General features: G+C 41.5%; 1 protein-coding gene across 5 annotated transcripts in view; it reads left to right on the top strand.

Moving 5' to 3' along the window:
- Positions 1-18370, top strand: part of msh3 (mutS homolog 3 (E. coli)) — a 270075-nt gene that overhangs the window by 1171 nt on the left and 250534 nt on the right. For all 5 annotated transcript variants that reach the window (XM_059644779.1, XM_059644778.1, XM_059644780.1 and 2 more), the window contains exons 2-6: positions 6876-6996; positions 10703-10935; positions 11280-11504; positions 15754-15870; positions 17772-17893. In XM_059644779.1, coding sequence (XP_059500762.1) covers positions 6876-6996; positions 10703-10935; positions 11280-11504; positions 15754-15870; positions 17772-17893 — 818 coding nt within the window. The remainder of the gene's footprint in view (positions 1-6875; positions 6997-10702; positions 10936-11279; positions 11505-15753; positions 15871-17771; positions 17894-18370) is intronic.

The raw sequence follows: 18370 nt of genomic DNA, 5'->3' as shown, positions 1-18370 counted from the left end.
GCAATGTGAGTAATGCTGTTCCAGTTAGCTTTTATTGGCCATTTCTAAATACCCTTTCAGTGTTGCTGGTGAGCTGTCATTTTGACTGTTGCAAGTGCACCCACAGTGCTGTTAGGAAGAGTATCCAGGTTTTCACCTAGTGATAATAAAGTAACTATGATACGGATTCAAGTCAGAATGGTTCATGGCTTGGAGTTGCACTTGCAGGAGGTGATGTTCCCATGCATTTCCTTCCCTTGTCCTTGTTAGAGGTGGAATTTGGAAGATGCTGTCAAAAAAAGTTTGCCAAATTGCTGCAGCTTACCTTTATACATTGTACCACTGTGCTGGTGGTGGAGGGAGAGAATATTTTAAGTTAGTTGGTTGGGGGAGGGCTGTGGGATTCAATCAGACAGGGCACTTGGCCTTAGGTAGCACTGAGTTTCATGTGAGTTGTTGGAGTTTCATCCTTCCAGACAAGTGGAGGGTACTCCTTCACAATTCTTGCCATTTAGATGGTGGATAAGTTTTGGAGAGTGAGAAGGCAAGTTACTCACCATGAAATTTTAGTCTCTGACCTGTTCTTGTAGGTGCAATATGTATTTGGCTGGTCCATTTCTATATCAGGTCAATGGTAAACTAATGATGTTCGGAATGAGAGAATCAGCAATTGTAGTACCATTAAATGTCAAGGAGAGATGGGTTTATTCCCTGTTGTTGGAATTGGTCAATGACTTGCACTTGTGTGGCATGAAAGTTATGTTTACCTAACGGCCCCAGCTTGGATGTTCTGCAGGTCTTGTTGGATGTGGTATAAACTGTGATGCTGGAGAATCTGAGATAACAAGCTGTAGATCTGAATGAACACAGCAGGCCAAGCAGCATCATAGGAGCAGGAAAGCTGACGTTTTGGGCCTAGACCCTTCTTCAGAAATCCGTAGGCCATAGGATATAAAGTAAGGCCATTCAGCCCAGCGAGTCCACTCCTCCATTTCATCGTGGCTGATGGGCATTTCAACTCCACTTCCCTGCACTTTCCCTGTAGCCGTTAATTCCTTGTGAGATCAAGAATTGATCAATCTCTGCCTTGAAGATATTTAATATCCCGGCCCCCACTGCGCTCCGTGGCAATGAATTCCACAGGCCCACCACACTCTGGCTGAAGAAATGTCACCTCATTTCCATTTTAAATTTACCCCCTCTATTTCTAAGGCTGTGCCCACGGGTCCTAGTCTCCCCGCCTAATGGAAACAACTTCCCAGCATCCACCCTTTCTAAGCCATACATTATCTTGTATGTTTCTATTAGATCTCCCCTCAACCTTCTAAACTCTAATGAGTACAATCCCAGGATCCTGAGCTGTTCATCGTACGTTAAATCTACCATTTCAGGGATCGTCTGTGTGAATCTCCGCTGGACACGCTCCAGCGCCAGTACGTCCTTCCTGAGGTGTGGGGCCCAAAATTGGACATAATATTCTAAATGGGGCCTAACTAGAGCTTTATACAGTGTCAGAAGCACATCGCTGCTTTTATATTCCAACCTTCTTGAGATAAACGACAACGTTACATTTGCATTCTTAATTACGGACTCTACCTGCAAGTTAACCTTTAGGGAATCCTGGACCAACACTCCCAGATCCCTTTGTACTTCTGCTTTATGAATTTTCTCATCGTTTAGAAAACAGTCCATGCCTGTATTCTTTTTTTCCAAAGTGCAAGACCTTGCATTTGCTCACGTTGAATTTCAGCAGCCATTTCCTGGACCACTCTCCTAAACTGTCTAAATCTTTCTGCAGCCTCCCCACCTCCTCAGTACTACCTGCCTGTCCACCTATCTTTGTATCATTGGCAAACTTCGCCAGAATTCCCACAGTCCCTTCATCCAGATCATGAATATATAAAGTGAACAGCTGCAGCCCCAACACTGAACCCTGTGGGACACCACTTCTCACCTGTTGCCATTCCGAAAAAGAGCCTTTTATCCCAACTCTCTGCCTTCTGTCAGACACAATCCTTAATCCTCAATCCTCAATAAGAACTTAATAGCAGAAGTAAACCATTCAGCTCCTTGAGCTTGCTGTGCCATTCAATCAGATTACAGCTGATTTGATCGTGGCCTTGACTGTACCTTCACTTTGTGAGTCTCAAATCTGTTTCACTCAGCCTTTAATGTATGACTGAGCTGTCACTGCTCACTGGAAAGAGAATTTCAAAGACTCGAGAAATTATGAGAAAAGAAATTCCTACTTATCTCGATCTTAAATGCAGGACCAATTCTTTTGAAATTGTTGCCCCCTGTTCTAAATTCCCTCACAAAGGGAAACATCTTCTCAGCATATATCTTAGACACCCCGTCAGAATCTTTTATATTTAAACAAGATGAAGTTGCAATCTTTTAAAATAATCATTAGTTGGCAACTCATTCACTAGGTTAACATTTACTTCATCCATCTCCAGGACATAGTGGCAGCAATGGAGTTGGATCTGTGAAGTTATGAAGGATAGTCATATCAGACTCAACATTATCTATTTCCCTCTACACAGGCACTGCTAGACCGGCTGTGTATTTTTCAGCACTTGCTGTTTACGTTTCTGACCGCTAACATTCACACCAGAGTCATAGAATAATGCAGCATGGAAACAGGCCCTTTAGCCCAAACTGGTCCATGCTGATCATAGTGCCCACTCAGCTGGTTCCAATTACCCAATGGATCAATTTTGTACCTGCCTCTATCACTTTCTTTGGCAGCTCATTCCATATGTGCACCACTCTCTGCATGAATAAGTTGCCCCTCAGTTCCTGCTTAAATCTATCCCCACTCATCTTAAACCAATGCCCTCTAGTTTTCAATTTCCCATCCCTGGGAAAAATACTATATGCATTGATCCTGTCTCAGGCCCTCGTGATTTTATACACATCAATAAGGTAATCCCTCGTTCTGCTATGTTCCAAGGAATAAAGTCTTATCCTGGCCAACATCTCCCTATAACTCAGGCCTACTAGTCCTGGCAACATCCGCATAAATCTTCTTTGCACACTTTCCAGCTTAACTATGCCTTTCCTATAACAGGGTGACCAAAACAGTGTACAATACTTCAAGTGTGGCCTCACCAATGATTTGTACAACTGTGACATAATGTCCCAACTCCTATACTGAATGCCACGACTGACAAAGGCCAACATGCTAATTGCCTTCCTCACCACCCTGCCTACCTGTGACACCACTTGCAACGAACTATATATTTGTACTCCGAGGTCCCTCTGTTCTACAACACTTCTCTGGACCTTACCATTTACAGTCTAAGTCCTATCTTGGTTTGACTTTCACGTCACACTTATCTGTGTATTGAATTGCATTTAACAATCCTCAGCCCACTTCCCCACCTAATTTGATCCCTCTAGTTTCATAACCTTCGTTGCTATCAATGATAGCTCCTAATTTGACTTTTATTTTCTATTGCTTTAAGCTTACTTTATCTGTGTGAGCAGCAAACTGAACAATGAATATGGGAACCCCAAGAGAAAGGTCCAGCACAAGGCTAAATGTCTTTGTCATGTAAGTGAGAATGGATGAGGTAGTTCTCCTATGGGGGACCCTGTCACACCAACTCCAATACCAACAACACTCAGCCACCTTGCAGCTCTGTATAAAAGTGACCATACAGAAGTTCTGATTACGTTTCAGCCTCCTGGATTAGAGTTGAGAGGAGACTTGATAGAGGTATTCAAAATCGTTGGGGACCTAGACCAAGTAGATAGCTCCCCAGGTACCCTGACACCCAAGAACTGCGGTTCAAGAAGCCAGTTCACTAAGACCTTTTCCAGGGCAGTTGGAGATAGGCAGTAAATTCTGGCTGAGTCAGAGATGCCCATATTTCAGAAATGAGTAACCAAACCTTCCCATTGCTGCAAGTGCTTAGAACAAGAGGACACCGATTTCAGTTAATTGGCAAAAGAGGCAACGGTGACATGACAAGTAGCTTTCTCAATTTGTTAAGGTTGAGAATGTGCTGCTTGATTGTGTGTTGGAAGCAGGTTCAATCAAGGCATTCAAGACGGAATTGGATTGTTCTTCTAAAAGGAACAATGTGCAGGATGACATGGAAGAGACAGGGATGTGGCAGTAGTTAAAATTGCTCCTAGAGAGGGCACAGAAATGTTGGGCCCAGCAGCTTCCTCTCTATGTTGTAACGATTCTATCATTCTTTGACTAAAAGTGAGAGCACAAATCACTGTGGACATCTTTGGCTGAATTCAATGAACATTCCCTGCTAATAGATCCTTGATTGTTTGAGTTCATAACAAGATCACCAGGAAAATTTGGGGAATATGCCTGCGATTTCTCAAAGTTCAATCCTGATTGTTGGATGCTTCCTCTGAAGTATGCATTTTCAAATTTTAAACAACAATGTTTGTTGCAGTGCAATGATCCAAATGTGATTGGTCATGACTGGAAGCAATTTCCAATTATTAGAGCTACCTGTGGTTTGAAATTTTTTTTTTAATAATTTATGTTCAAATGGTTTGTTGTTAGCTGGTCTATGTGCCTCAGGACAATGTACTTGAAGTATAAGCAGGCAATATTGACAAAATAGCATAAGCTCTGTGGAAGAAACCAAACTCGAAGCATAAATTATTATTTTATTTTAAGTTTTTAAAGTGAAATTAAATATTTTAATTGTCAGTGAGTCCCTGTTTTAACATGCCCCATGTTGTGTTGTTTTGCTTTAATGTTGGTCAGTTAATAGAGACTATATTTGTGTGTAGTTTTGTTTTAAAATGGTTTTGCGTCATTGGATTGCATGACCTGTTTGGTACTTTGGAATGGTTTCTGTAGTTGTTTGGAGGTCCGTCATCTCAGCTTCAGGACATCTCTGCAGGAGTTCCTCAGGGTAGTGACCTAGGTCCAACCATCTTCAGCTGCTTCATGGATGACCTTCCCTTCTTCATGAGGTCAGAAGTGGGGATGCTCGCCGATGATTGCCCAATGTTCAGCACCATACGTGACTCCTCCAGATACTGCAGCAGTCCACGTTCACGTGCAACAAGATGTGAACCATATCCAGGCTTGGGCTGATAAGTGGCAAATAATGTTTGTGCCACACAAATGCCAGGCTTTGAGCATCACCAATAAGAGACAATTTAACCACTGCCCCTTGACATTCAATGGTGTTTCCATCACTGAATCCCCTAATGTCACACTCCTTGGGGTCATAATTGACCAGAAACTCAACTGGACGCGCCACATTAATACAGTGGCTACAAGAGCAAATACGAATCAAGGATTACTGTGGCAAGTAACTTCTGACTCCCCAAAACCTGTCCCCCATCGACAAGGCACAAGTGAGGAGTTTGATGGAATACTCCCCACTTGCCTGAATGAATGCAGCCCCAACAACTCTCAAGAAGCTTGATACCATCCAAGGCAAAGCAACCCGCTTGATTGGCACCACATCCACAAGCATCCACTCCCTTCAACACCGATGCTCAGTAGCAGTAGCATGTGCTATCTAAAAGATGCAGTAAGGTAATTCACTAAGCTCCTCAGGTAGCACTTTCCAAACCCATGACCACTTCCATCTAGAAGGACAAGGGCAGCAGATACATGGTAACATCATCATCTCCAAGTTCCTCTCCAAGCCACTCACCATCCTTACTTGGAAATATATCACCATTCCTTCACTGTCGCTGTGTCAAAATCCTGGAATTCCCTCTTTAAGGGTATTGTGGGTCGACCCACAGCAGGTAGACAGCAGCGGTTCAAGAAAGCAGCTCACCACTACCTTCTCAAGGGCAACTAGGGATGTGCAATTAAAAATACTGGCCAGCCATCGACACCCACATCCCACAAACAAAATAAAAGTCAACAATCCTTGCTCATGCACACTGTCACACTGCTGTTCTTAGCCTCCCATTGCTTGCTGACCCTCCTTCTTGCAAACTCTCCAGCTTGCAGTATCTCCCAATCTGTGATTCTCACAGTCACCCCTGACTCTCTTGTTGCATCTTTTCCTGTCCCCTGAGTCATACCTGACACACTCTCTCTCTCTCTCTCTCTCTCTCTCTCTCTCTCTCTCTCTCTCTCTCTCACTACCTCTATAGCTTGCAGCCTACCTTCTGTGAATTGAAATTGCTCTCGCTGCCTCGCACTCTCTCTCTCTCTCTCCCCGTGTCCTGCTGTCTCTCTGTCTCCTGTCTCTCTCTGTCTTTGTCTTCTCTCACTCACACTCTCTCTCTCTCTCTCTCTCTCGCGCTCTCTCTCTCTCTCTCCCTGTGTGTGTGTCTGTGGTCCCAGCTCTCCTGCTCAGTTCCAAAGCGCACACTCTTAGTGATTTTGGGGCAGGGAAGTGGCAAGAGGCAGGGTTGGCGATGGAAGGTATGGCGAACAGTATTAGTGGGGTTTGGATTAGGGCAGCATTAGGGATTTGCCAACAGGATGTGGGTGATCTGGAGTATTTCTAAACAGAATCAGTGGGAAGCTGGGGGTTTGGGGAATGGGATGGTGGGAGGTGCACTGAGCCAGAGTAGTAGTGAGCTGGAGCTAAGTAGAAAGAATTAACATATCCCTCTTTTATTTTTAAGTTTGTTTCATTTTATACATCATTTCATTTTACTGATATTGAATTTAGCAAAATATTTTAACTTGTATTTTTTTTTCCTGACAAAAGCCCTAACAACACCCAGCTGCGACTTTTACAATGGCAAAATCTGATTTACTTGAAGTTATTTTGCTTTCAGTTTTCAAGAATGCAGCTACAACTTTAATTAGAACTTGGTGTATCCAGAAGAGCAAGATGAACCAGTATGAACATTAGTGACCTCCAAAGTAATTGACCGCATGATCTGAATTTTATTTCTTTCTTGTTTTGATTGTGAAAATTCACCTGTCACAGGGACCAGTCTGCAGTCAGGGAAAGAAAACACAAGTTGGTCAGGATGAACCAAAGTCAAAACGAAAGAGACTGGCAAGTGAGGAAGAGAATGAAAGTGGGGGAATAGTTGAAAAGAACCATGGTATGTACATAATTATTTTTATTGGTTATCAATGACCAAGCTGGCATGAGAGTCAAATCAACAATCATTTCTTTGTGCCACTACAAGTGTCTGTGGTTGGTCTTTAAATCCAAACAATTGCTAAAAGAGAAACCCAGGAATGCGGTATAGGCCTGTATATTTTAAAATTGGTAGCAAACTTGTGTGAGTTGATTTGAGTGCTGCTGATGAATGGCTTGTAATTGGTCTAATCTTAGTTATTCATTCAACTTGTACTGCTTCATGACTTTGCTTTTCTCCATCATACAGTCAGAAATAGGATGTTTGCTGATGTCTGCGCAATGTACCTCCCTCAGGGCATTGTGGCTCAACCTACAGCGCATGAACTGCAGCAGTTCAAGAAGGCAGCTCACCACCACCTTCAAGGGCAATTATGGAAGGGCAATAAATGCTGGCCCAGCCACCAATGCCCAGGTATCACGAATAAATAAAAGGAGAGTGGTATTTACCACTCCGAATATGAAGCATTCCACATCCAGATTCAGCAAGATCAAGACAACATTCAGCCTGTTTATGAACATTTCTAACAAGAGGGATTTTAACTACGTTTCTTTGCTGTTCAGTCAAATTACTATCACCAATTCTTGCACCATCACTATCCTGGGGGTTGCCGTTAACTAACCCACACAGAAATGGGGAGAATGTGCAAACTCCACACAGACAGTCACCCAAGGGTGGAATTGAACCAGTCACCCTAACGCTGTGAGGCAGAATGCTAACCACTGAGCCACTATGCTGCCTGCAAGTTTCACCTCCAAGCCACATTCTCCCTGGTCTGAAACTTGTCTTGCTGTTCCTTTACTGTCATTGGTCAAAATCCTGGAACACTCTCTCTAACAACATAATGTAACATCCTTTGCCACAGGCTGCTATAGATCAAGATGATGGCTCACCATCACCTTCCTCCAGGTGGCGATGTGACTATGCCTTGATCTTGTGAATTTTCTTTAGATTGTTTCAGTGTCAAATCCATTTCACTGATTTTTGTTTTTGTCTCTCTTGTTAATTGTCGAAATCAGTAATGGCTAAATAACACATGTCCCAATAACACTTCATAATCTGAATTTGTATGTACTTTACAACTAATAAAATAAATTTTCCTCGGTCTATATCCAGGCACTGGATTCCCGTGCTGCAGTAAATATTGGAATATTCAGTTAATGGAGTGCTTGCTTGGAAGGGACCTGAGTTACCTTCATTTAATTGATGAAAGAAGATTTTGGTGGCTTCTTTCACTGATGTCCACTCCAAGATGCTTGATGCTCTGAAATTTTCTGCAGTCCAGGCAATTCATTGCACCTAGTGATAGGAAAATCTCTCCTTCAGATTCCCACTCAGATCTAGAAAGCTTCAGCCTTCCCGGCAGCACCTCTGCCCCTCACTGTGTCCATGATGATTGCCTTTGAGAGGAGAATTGTCAATTGCTTACTCATGTAAGCAATCATGTTATTATGAAATTTGATTTTTAATAATTTACGTACAGAAACTTTGAATTGATGTATGGCGTAAGTCAGGAACACGCCTATTTCCATTCTTTCAATGCACTTGCTCGTCTGTATTTGTGCCCATCTTTCCCCTTCCACCCAGAATTTTCATTATTTCTAAATCAAACTCCGAAGCTAATTGTTTTGTAGACCTTCAGAACTGTGAAACTGCACATCTCGCTAAGTTTTGTCTCAATTCTCCAATCTTTGGGCCAAAGTTGCTACCACCTAATCACAAATTAGTGATAAAAATTGTTTTCTGCTCTTTCAAGCTTATTGATGTACTCTAACCCTTCAAATTAGCTTTAAAATTTAAAAGCTACCCTTCCAGTTACAAGTTATTCATTTGGGTATTGGATAAATGCATCACGCTTTCGCGGAGGTCTAATAATGCAAGGAATTACAGTATAAATGGAAGGACCCTGGAATAACTGAAGATCAGAGAGACCTCGATGTCCATTTCCTCAGATTACTGTAGATAGCATGGCAGGTACTTACACTTGTTTAAAAGATAATTAAGAAGGATACTTTCCTTTATGAGCCAAGCCATAGAATGCAAGAGCAAGAAGGTTATTCTGGAGCTGTATAAAATATGGTCAAGGTACAGCTAGAGTATTGCATGCAATTCTGATCACAGCATTAATAGAAAGACTTACTGGATTAGAGAGGATGCAGAACAGATTTACCAGGCTGCTGCCTAGACTGGAGGGACTGAGATATGAGAAAAGATTGGATAGGCTGGGGTTGTTTTCATTTGAGCTGCAAAAATTGAGAGGGGACCTGATGGAAGTGTATAAAGTTGAGGGGCGTAGATAGGAAGGCATCTTTCCTATTCGTAGCAGTGTCAGTAATCAGGAGCTTAGATTTATGGAAAGAGATGGAAAGCTACAAGAAGAGTTGAAGAGAAATATTTTCACCTAGAGGGTAATGGGGTTCTGGAGCTCACTGCCTGAAAGAATGGCTGAATCAGAAACCTTAAACACTTGAGCAGTATTTAGATATTAATTTGTGTTGTCATAGCCAATAGGCTATGGGCTGAGAGCTGGAAAATGAAAATTATGTAGGCTGGTCTTTATTGATTAGCATGGCTGTGATGGACTGCTGGCCACCTCCTGAGCTGTAAATGTCTATGAGGCACAAGTCTACAGCAGGGCTTTTTATTATCCTTCAAATTGAATCCCGATCGCCTGTCCAATCTACATTTGCTTCAATGTGTAAAGTTTCTCTTTGCACTAAATAAGTATTTGACAATTTTCAAGTATAAAAGATCATTCATCCCACAAGTTCAATCCATCTTCAGTCTTTGTGTGATTATTTCATGATGGATATTCCACCCACAGTGCTTCCGGACCAAACATGCATGTCTTTTTCAAATTTCCCCACAATAGAACGCTATTGTCAAGCATTTCATTAAAAAAAAGTTTCGTTTACAACTTAGTTTTTGTTTTATGCTTTATGTGAGGCTTTTTTTTAAAAGCTCTGGTTATATACATTATTTCTTGGAGGACTTCAGTTTTGAAGGGTTGTGTAAATATTGATTTTAGTTTTTAAATTTCAAGTTTTTTGGGAACATCTGGAGTGGTTTCTTCAAAGAATTGTTGTTGAATTATCATTTTAGGCATTGGCAATTTTCCTGAAACAAAGCTAACTCTAAATCGCATGATTGGTGCTAATTGCTTGTTTGCTGCGGACCCCTGTTAGGGCTATTTGAACAGTGACTGGGTAGAAAATATTTAGTGTCTGGAATTGGTTAGGGTCAAGAAGCCTGTAAGGAAGGGCTGCCCAAAACATCTCCTACTTTCTGAAAAAACACCACTGTTGAATCAAAAGTGAAACGTACTAGGTTTTCCAAAATAGTTAATGTACAAAATTCTCCATGTTGTCTTTAAGTGAGCCCTGTCTGCTGAGACGCATAGATAACCATACAGAGTCAGTGACTTGACGACACAAGCCAGACCATCAGAATGATAGATTTGGGAACGTTCTAGTCCTCATTCTTTTTGCCTTTGTAATAGTCCTTTGGTCCAGCATTTTTTTTTTCAGGGAAACAATCTCTGGAGAGAAAAATCCATTTTATTTCTTTGTTGTTGTTGTGTGAGTGTGTGCACCCCTCAGCCTCAGTTGTAAAAATAAAGCTGTCATTTTGTTTAATTCATGGAATTCATTTATTTTCTCTTCCAAAGATCAGCCAACAGCACGTATCCATGCCATTGTATCTTCATCTACCATGGATAGATTAAAAGGATTTTCAATTGATAGTCAGCAAGAACCATCAGTTACTAAAGGCCCGGGTGTGGATATCCAATTCAAAAGATTCAAAGATGCAGAAAATTGTGATCTAAACTCTGACAGTGTTTGCACAGAACTGGATGACTTTGTTCATCCCAAAGATGCAGACAGAGACGGATTGTATAAGGTAGGTTAGCACCTTTCAAGGCTCAATTTCAATCATTCGTCCAAGCATTGGAGTTTTACAAAAAAGTTAAATCTTTACGTACACTTAGAAAATGTCTTACTGAAAGTTTTAACAGTGTCAAGTTCGAGTAGCAGAGTTCTTTCTCCTTCATTTCCCTGACTTTGACTATCCTGCTGTACCAGGTGCTCCTCAAGAATTTCCTTTATGTTTCAGTTCTACTGCTGCTTAGTTTCCCCAGGCTGTTTAAACTCTCTCTGAAAAATATTCATTTCAAGTTGTCTACTTGAAATTTTGGCTATGAAGATTTAAGAGCAATCCTGAAATGATGTTTTTTGTTCTGACAGTGTCGCTCTCGAGAAGTTGTAGGTCTGGATTTAGGACAATGTTCAGCTCCAAACAAGGGAAACAGTGTGAAGAGCCCTTTCGAAACAGGCATTGTCAACCGGAGGACCAAAAGCACGTACACTCCACTAGAACTACAATACCTGGAGATCAAAGACCAACACAAGGATGCAGTGCTGTGTGTGGAGTGTGGATACAAATACAGGTTTTTTGGTGAAGATGCTGAGGTAGGTCACAATAACCGGAGACTTTTGATTTAGAAGCAATGAACAGAGCTTATAGTCTTACTTCTCAAAACTTCAAATATTTGAGATGTCCAGTGCATTGAAGGTCCATTTATAGTTCTGGTGTTCATTCTGGCCTGAGTTTCAGTTGTCTAGACACTAGTTTTATTGCCTCTTCTGAATGGCGTTCTTCTGTAGCTGCTCCCAATGCTTACTTCCATGGAAAATCAACCTGTTATGAAGATTTCTTGGAGGACTTTGGTTTTGAAGGATTGGGCAAAATTGATTCATTTCAACCTTTGCGGAAACACCTGGAGTGGTTTATTTTGAGGTCATTACAAGGTCACCGTGGACTTTTGAGATTTTTAAAAAATGAGGCTGCCTGGAAATCTCACAATAGCCACTCGCTTGTGCTAGACCCTTACTAGGCCCGTTTTGAACAGAGATTGGCTTGGAAATCTGGAGTTAGATAGAGTCAAAAAAGCTTGCAATGAATGGATGTTCTGCCGATCTCCCTCTGTTTCTAAAAGAAGTATCTTGGTTGAGGTCAGGGTGAGATCTGTTTGTTCCTTTGAGATAGTGATTGGAGGAACTTCTTAACATTGTACTTCCTGAATGAGCTGTGTATGCTAGTTCTGCCGAGACAAGCATACATGATTATTGACTTGTCACCCTAGGTTGACGCACTTTAGAAAGTTCAATGCCTTTCTGTTTTAAGTCATAAGCATCTTTGGCCAGAAAGTGTTTTTCTTTCCAAAGTGAATCTCTGCAGACAGAAATCTGTTTTCTTTTTCTCTCTCTGTCTTCTGAAATGTGTTTGCCTCTGTGTTTTGGGGATATTTGAAGTAATAGGCATTTATACTTTTATTACTTTGTACGTGAATGACTTATTGCATCTTTATTGTGTAAGTTTTTTGTTTTGTTAAACCAATAACCCTTCATTAAGGAGCCTGGTTGATGGATCTTGTAGTTCAAATATCTTATTTATATTTAGGTTTTAATCAGTTATTTTCATTACAGGATAAAGTAATTTTATTCTATGTTATGATTTGTGGGTATTGGGACTAGATGAAGGGTCTAGGCCCAAAACATCAGCTTTTGTACTCCGGAGATGCTGCTTGACATGCTGTGTTCATCCAGCTCCACACTTTGTTATCAATAATTCAGTCCTCCAGTTTAGGTTTAGAATCACATGGTATTGTTGTGAATGAAATGGCATATTGCTGTGTGCTTTTTGGGATTTTGTGCCTTTCTCTCAATTCGAATCAGTCCCAACTCCTCTATACCATGCAACAGCTTTAGCATCACCAAGAGACTTCTGGTGAGGTGTTGATTTTAGGTACAGAAACCAATGTAACTATAAATTTCATACTACTTTTTTAATGTCACACTCAGCATTGCGATCAGCAGTTTACTGCTGTTATCACTCCATTACGCATTCTATAATAGTGCTGCATGTGTGCATCTTAAATCCTCATTTAGCTTCTTGGTTTAGGATTCAGAGTCATTTTAAACTCTGACATTCACACAGTTTCTCTCTCCACAGATGTCGCTGGGCCAGCTGAATTTTCCAGCACTTTGATTATACTGGCTTAACCTCATTCAGAGGGAAGATGTTAGAAGCTATTATTTAAAGATATTATGGCAGAGCACTAAATTAGCTCAGAGTAATCAGGCAGAGTCAATGTAGTTTGTGAAGGAGGAATCATGTTTAACCAATTCATTAGAATTGCTTGAGGAAGTAATGTGCTTTGGATAAAGGGTAACCGATATTAGGAGAATTGGATTTCCAGTAGGCATTTAATAAGTGCCACATCAAAGGTTATTGTGGAAATTAAAAGCATATGGTGTAGGTGTTGATGCATTGGCATGGAAAGAAGATTGGGTTTTCTAACAGGAAGCAGAAAGTAGGAATGAAAAAGGTCATTGTCAGTTGCCAAGATGTAACAAAGCTGACACCTCCACTTTTTAGAATTTATGTGAGATAGTGTGGATGAAGGCAGTGAAGGTATAGAAGCTAAATTTGTTGATGACACAAATAAAGGTAGGAAATTTAATTGTGAGGAAGATGAGGTTTGCTATGGAGGTTTTTGACTCAAGATCTGGCAAATGGAATACAATGTGGGAAGCATGAAACTTGTTCATTTTTTTCTGGAACAATAAAAGGAAATGTACTATCTAAATGCTAAGAGTTTGTAGAACTCTAAGATGCTGAGCTCCGAGTGTCTTAATGCATGATTCACAAAAGATTAGTGTGTAGGTGCAACGAAAAATGAGGAAAGCTAATACAATAGAATTGTTGATGTGATAATAATAAAATGTGAGTCTGGATGAACACAGCAGGCCAAGTAGCATCTCAGGAGCACAAAAGCTGGCATTTCGGGCCTAGACCCTTCATCAGAGAGGGGGATGGGGTGAGGGTTCTGGAATAAATAGGGAGAGAGGGGGAGGCGGACCGAAGATGGAGAGAAAAGAAGATAGGTGGGGAGGGGATAGGTCAGTCCAGGGAAGACGGACAGGTCAAGGAGGTGGGATGAGGTTAGTAGATAGGAGATGGGGGTGCGGCAAGGTGTGGGAGGAAGGGATGGGTGAGAGGAAGAACAGGTTAGGGAGGCAGAGACAGGCTGGACTGGTTTTGGGATGCAGTGGGTGGAGGGGAAGAGCTGGGCTGGTTGTGTGGTGCAGTGGGGGGAGGGGACGAACTGGGCTGGTTTTGGGATGTGGTGGGGGAAGGGGATTGTGAGGGCAATTGACTGAAAAAGTAAGGAGACTCTGCTATTGTTACAGTATGTTGTTGAGACCACATTTGAAGTACTGCCTACAGTGTTGATATCTTTTTGTGAAGAAATGAAAATGCATTGGAAGTGGATTTTGTTGAGTAAATGTTTGACAGTTACAGGGGACAAACGAGGTGTGAAATAATGGTGCTCTTCCTAGCATGGATATGGGGAGATGGCTCACGTAACTGCACTTAGTGATGGGTGAATGCAGAAGGAATTTCTGTGGTAAGGGCAGCAGACTTGGGCTCCAGCAAGACTCCTCTGAGTTGCAAACCATTTGGACTTGTAAGCAGTGATCAGAATGCATGTTGACTTGTCCTTGAAGTCCCAAAAATGCCCAGGTAAAGGACCACGAAGACCATTAGGGAAAAGTCATCCCATCATAGAATGGACAGATTTCTCAGGAGCTTTACCTTTAGTCACAGGCTGGGTCTCTCTTCCACTGGATGTTGTAAGTTCATTACGCATCCATCAGCAGCAAACATTGAACCAGAAACTGGGCAAATGAAAAGGAAAGGAAAATAAATGAGTGAATTACTAGGTGTTGCTGAGGCAGGGAAGCTATAGCCAGGAGATGCCTTTTGCTGGGGGTGCCAAAGCCAGGGAGTCATCTGTTCTGAGTCACTTCAGTCCTGTTTTAGGAGGGTTTAAGGCTTCTTTCAGAATGAGAGGCGCTTCAAGGAAAAAAGAGCTGCAAGGAAGTTAGGTGGAAGAAAGAGCTGTGGAGGCAGAGAGGGGAAAAGAAAGAGGCTGCACATGCAATGGATATGTATTAGTTTTGACCTCGTTGGTTGACATTAGGTTTGTTTAGATTGATAATTTTTTTTGTGTGTAGAAGTGTATGTTACCTGTTGTGAAGAAGTGATTTTTAAAAATATTAACGTATGCCTATTTTGTGCTAAGTTAAGTACTGTGATGTATTAAAAAAATCATATTTTTCCTTGTGCATTGTCATAGAAAGTATTGAGGACAAGAAATTGAATGTTTTTAAGAAGGAGTTAATTATAGTTCTTGGGGCTAAAAGGATTAAAGGGTATGGGGAGAAAGTGGGAACAGTGTACTGGAACTCTTCTCTGAACACTTGTACTGCAATGATTCAAGGAGGCGGCTTACCACAGCCTTCTCGAACTGGAGATGGACAGTAGTTACTGTCATTGCCAATGATGCTCACATCTGCAATTGAATAAAGAGAAATGGTGTATCAGTTGAAAGGTGTTATTTTCATTCCTGTATATGGTGTGCTAATAGGCACAGGTACGGTCTTGCACGAATGAAAAAATACAAGTCTGGAACTGTCAGTGTGGTCATGAAACTAATTACATCCCTTTCCCATGTTCCCTCAAATATCTCCAATTCTTTAGCCAAGTTTTCCTCCCATGACCCATTGTTCCATATGCCTTTTACTTTCTGTCCGGTACTTCATTGGGTTTTCAGAATTTAGTCACATAATGACTTTATGCGTGTGTTTTCAGATTGCAGCTCGAGAGCTGAATATTTACTGTCACCCAGACCATAACTTCATGACTGCCAGCATACCGGTTCACCGTCTCTTTGTTCATGTCCGTCGGCTAGTCGCTAAAGGATACAAGGTATGTTTGTCGAGTTCTAACTACTTCCCTTCTCTTCCTGGTGGAATGGTGGAGAAGACTTAGTAAACTTTTAACCTGATTTTTTTTTTTCTGTGCACTCACCATCCTTGGAAGCACAAAGTGACGGTGATTAGCAATACGTTATATCTTGCTACTGGGAGGGACTAAGCTTGGGAGGAATGTAAACATTTGCTCACAAATTTTCTTGCTCCCCTTTGTCATGTGGAATTGTCCGGGATTCCATTTAACGTTTTCAAATGGTGCAGCTGTCCTTGCAGTTTTAGGAATCTTAGATATCAGCTTTGCAATACATTGAAAATCCAATGTACGATAACTCAAGGCAGAATCAGGAGGGTGAGATTTTTAGGTTGCCCCCCGACCCCGCGTGTGCACGCGCACACGTGCACAGAAAATTAACTCTGCATTGATACCTATGAGCCCTTCCACACACAGGTTGGGGGTGACCTAAAGACCTCACCCTTCTGATTCTGCCTTGAGTTATCGTACATTGGATTTTCAATGTATTGCAAAGCTGATATCTAAGATTCTTAAAACTGCAAGGACAGCTGCACCATTTGAAAACGTTAAATGGAATCCCGGACAATTCCACATGACAAAGGGGAGCAAGAAAATTTATGAGCACATGTGCACAGAAAATTAACTCTGCATTGATACCTATGAGCCCTTCCACACGCAGGGTGGAGGGGAAGGATGATGATATCTGTTAAGCTCAATCATTTGGCCCTTTTCAGCATCTATCTACCTTCTACCTAGTGCCTAAGAGCCTCATGGAGTGCTGTCTTGGGTATGCAGCTTGGTCCTGAGCTCAACTTCCTGTTTCAAATAGAGGCATCATGCCTTACACTCACTCCTTCTATAACCAAGACCACTTTCTTGCAAATCCACAACATTGCCCTACTTTGTACCTTTCCACAATACTCCCATTGAAACTGTAATCCATATTTCCATTTGGCTTCCTCCCACTTCTTTTGAAAGAAAGACGGACTTGCCTTCCGATAGCACCTGTCATGACCAAGGTATATTACAATGAGGTATATTTGAAGTGCAGTTGCTGTTGTAATGTAAGAGATAAGGTGTCTGACTGGTTCTTGTGAATAATGGCTATCACTTTTTTTTTTGTGATCTTAATTGATTGATACATTGGCCGGGAGCATCCCTGCTTTTGAAATAATACCATCGGGTTTTTTGGCATCCGGCTGAAGAGCCTTACTTTAAGACCTCATCCAGAAGATGGCAGTGTTGGCTGTGTGACACTCCCTTAGTACTGCACTGGAGTACTAGCTTCCCAGAAGATTCCCTTGAGCTATCCCCGTTGCCTAACATCCCAATTCTCTCCATTTGCCCTCTTTCCCCCCCCCCCCCCCCCCCCCCCCGTCCTCAACTTTATTGTTTTCCTCTGTTGTGTACAGTGCTTTGAAGGCATTTTGATTGTAAGAGAATAACTGTTTTCAAACTGTCAAATTTCTTCTGGGGAATGCATGACGGATAATGATAAAATGATTCCCTTTGGTAGTGGCTACGTTTTGTAATATACAATTTCTACACTACCAATCAAATTTTACATCTCAGAATTATGTACAGTGTTCATCTCCCACTTAATGCAAGTCATGCTGAAATATGTAGTTTTGAATTAAAGTAAATTGGGGTTGAAATTTAAATATACATAAATTTATATAAATTGTGTTACATTGTCAATCAATGAGTTAGAGTATTTCTTTTGTTAGCAAAGTATTAAATCTTACTGAATCAGTTTCTTCTTTGAGGAATGGTCGTATTTCCGTCCACTATTTAACTGCAGCACGCGACGTTACTGACACAATGCATTTCCATTAATACAGCATTGAATCTGAAGCACATTACTATATATTTATCTGTTTCAGGTGGGAGTGGTGAAACAGACTGAGACTGCAGCTCTTAAAGCTGTTGGAGAGAACAAAGGCAATCTGTTCACTCGCAAGCTGACTGCTCTGTACACCAAGTCTACACTCATTGGAGAAGATATCCTTTCAGCTCCATTATGCCGTTTGAACTAGCTTTCCTTTTCCACTGCACCGCCTCATGGTCTGAACAGGGAAGTGCACTGATGATCTCGGGGGTTTTAAGATATTTTACAACTAATCTGTTCAGAGATGTTACTAAGCAGCACTGAAGCAGTTGAGACTTGAGCCTAGTCTTTCTGGTTCCGAGGTAGGGACACTACCACGATGTCAAGTAGCCCCTCGAAGGGTTTTAAATTTAAAGAAAAAAACCTATTTTGTTTTAATCAGGCAGCATCAGAGCAGCAAAGTTGATGTTTTGGGTTGGAACCCTTCTTCACAAACTGAAGAAGGGTCACAATCTGAAATGTCAACTTTCCTACTCCTGTGCTGCCTGGCCTGCTGTATTCCTCCAGCTCCACATTGTGTTATCTGAGTCCAGCTTCGGCAGTTCTTACTTTCTCTATTTTTCTAATCAACCAGTTCAGAAATATTACTGCATA

The sequence above is a fragment of the Stegostoma tigrinum genome, chromosome 3 (assembly GCF_030684315.1).
Source record: "Stegostoma tigrinum isolate sSteTig4 chromosome 3, sSteTig4.hap1, whole genome shotgun sequence".
Lineage (NCBI taxonomy): Eukaryota > Metazoa > Chordata > Chondrichthyes > Orectolobiformes > Stegostomatidae > Stegostoma > Stegostoma tigrinum.
The sequence above is the reverse complement of the archived record's forward strand: the minus strand, read 5'-3'. Positions and strand labels throughout refer to the sequence as shown.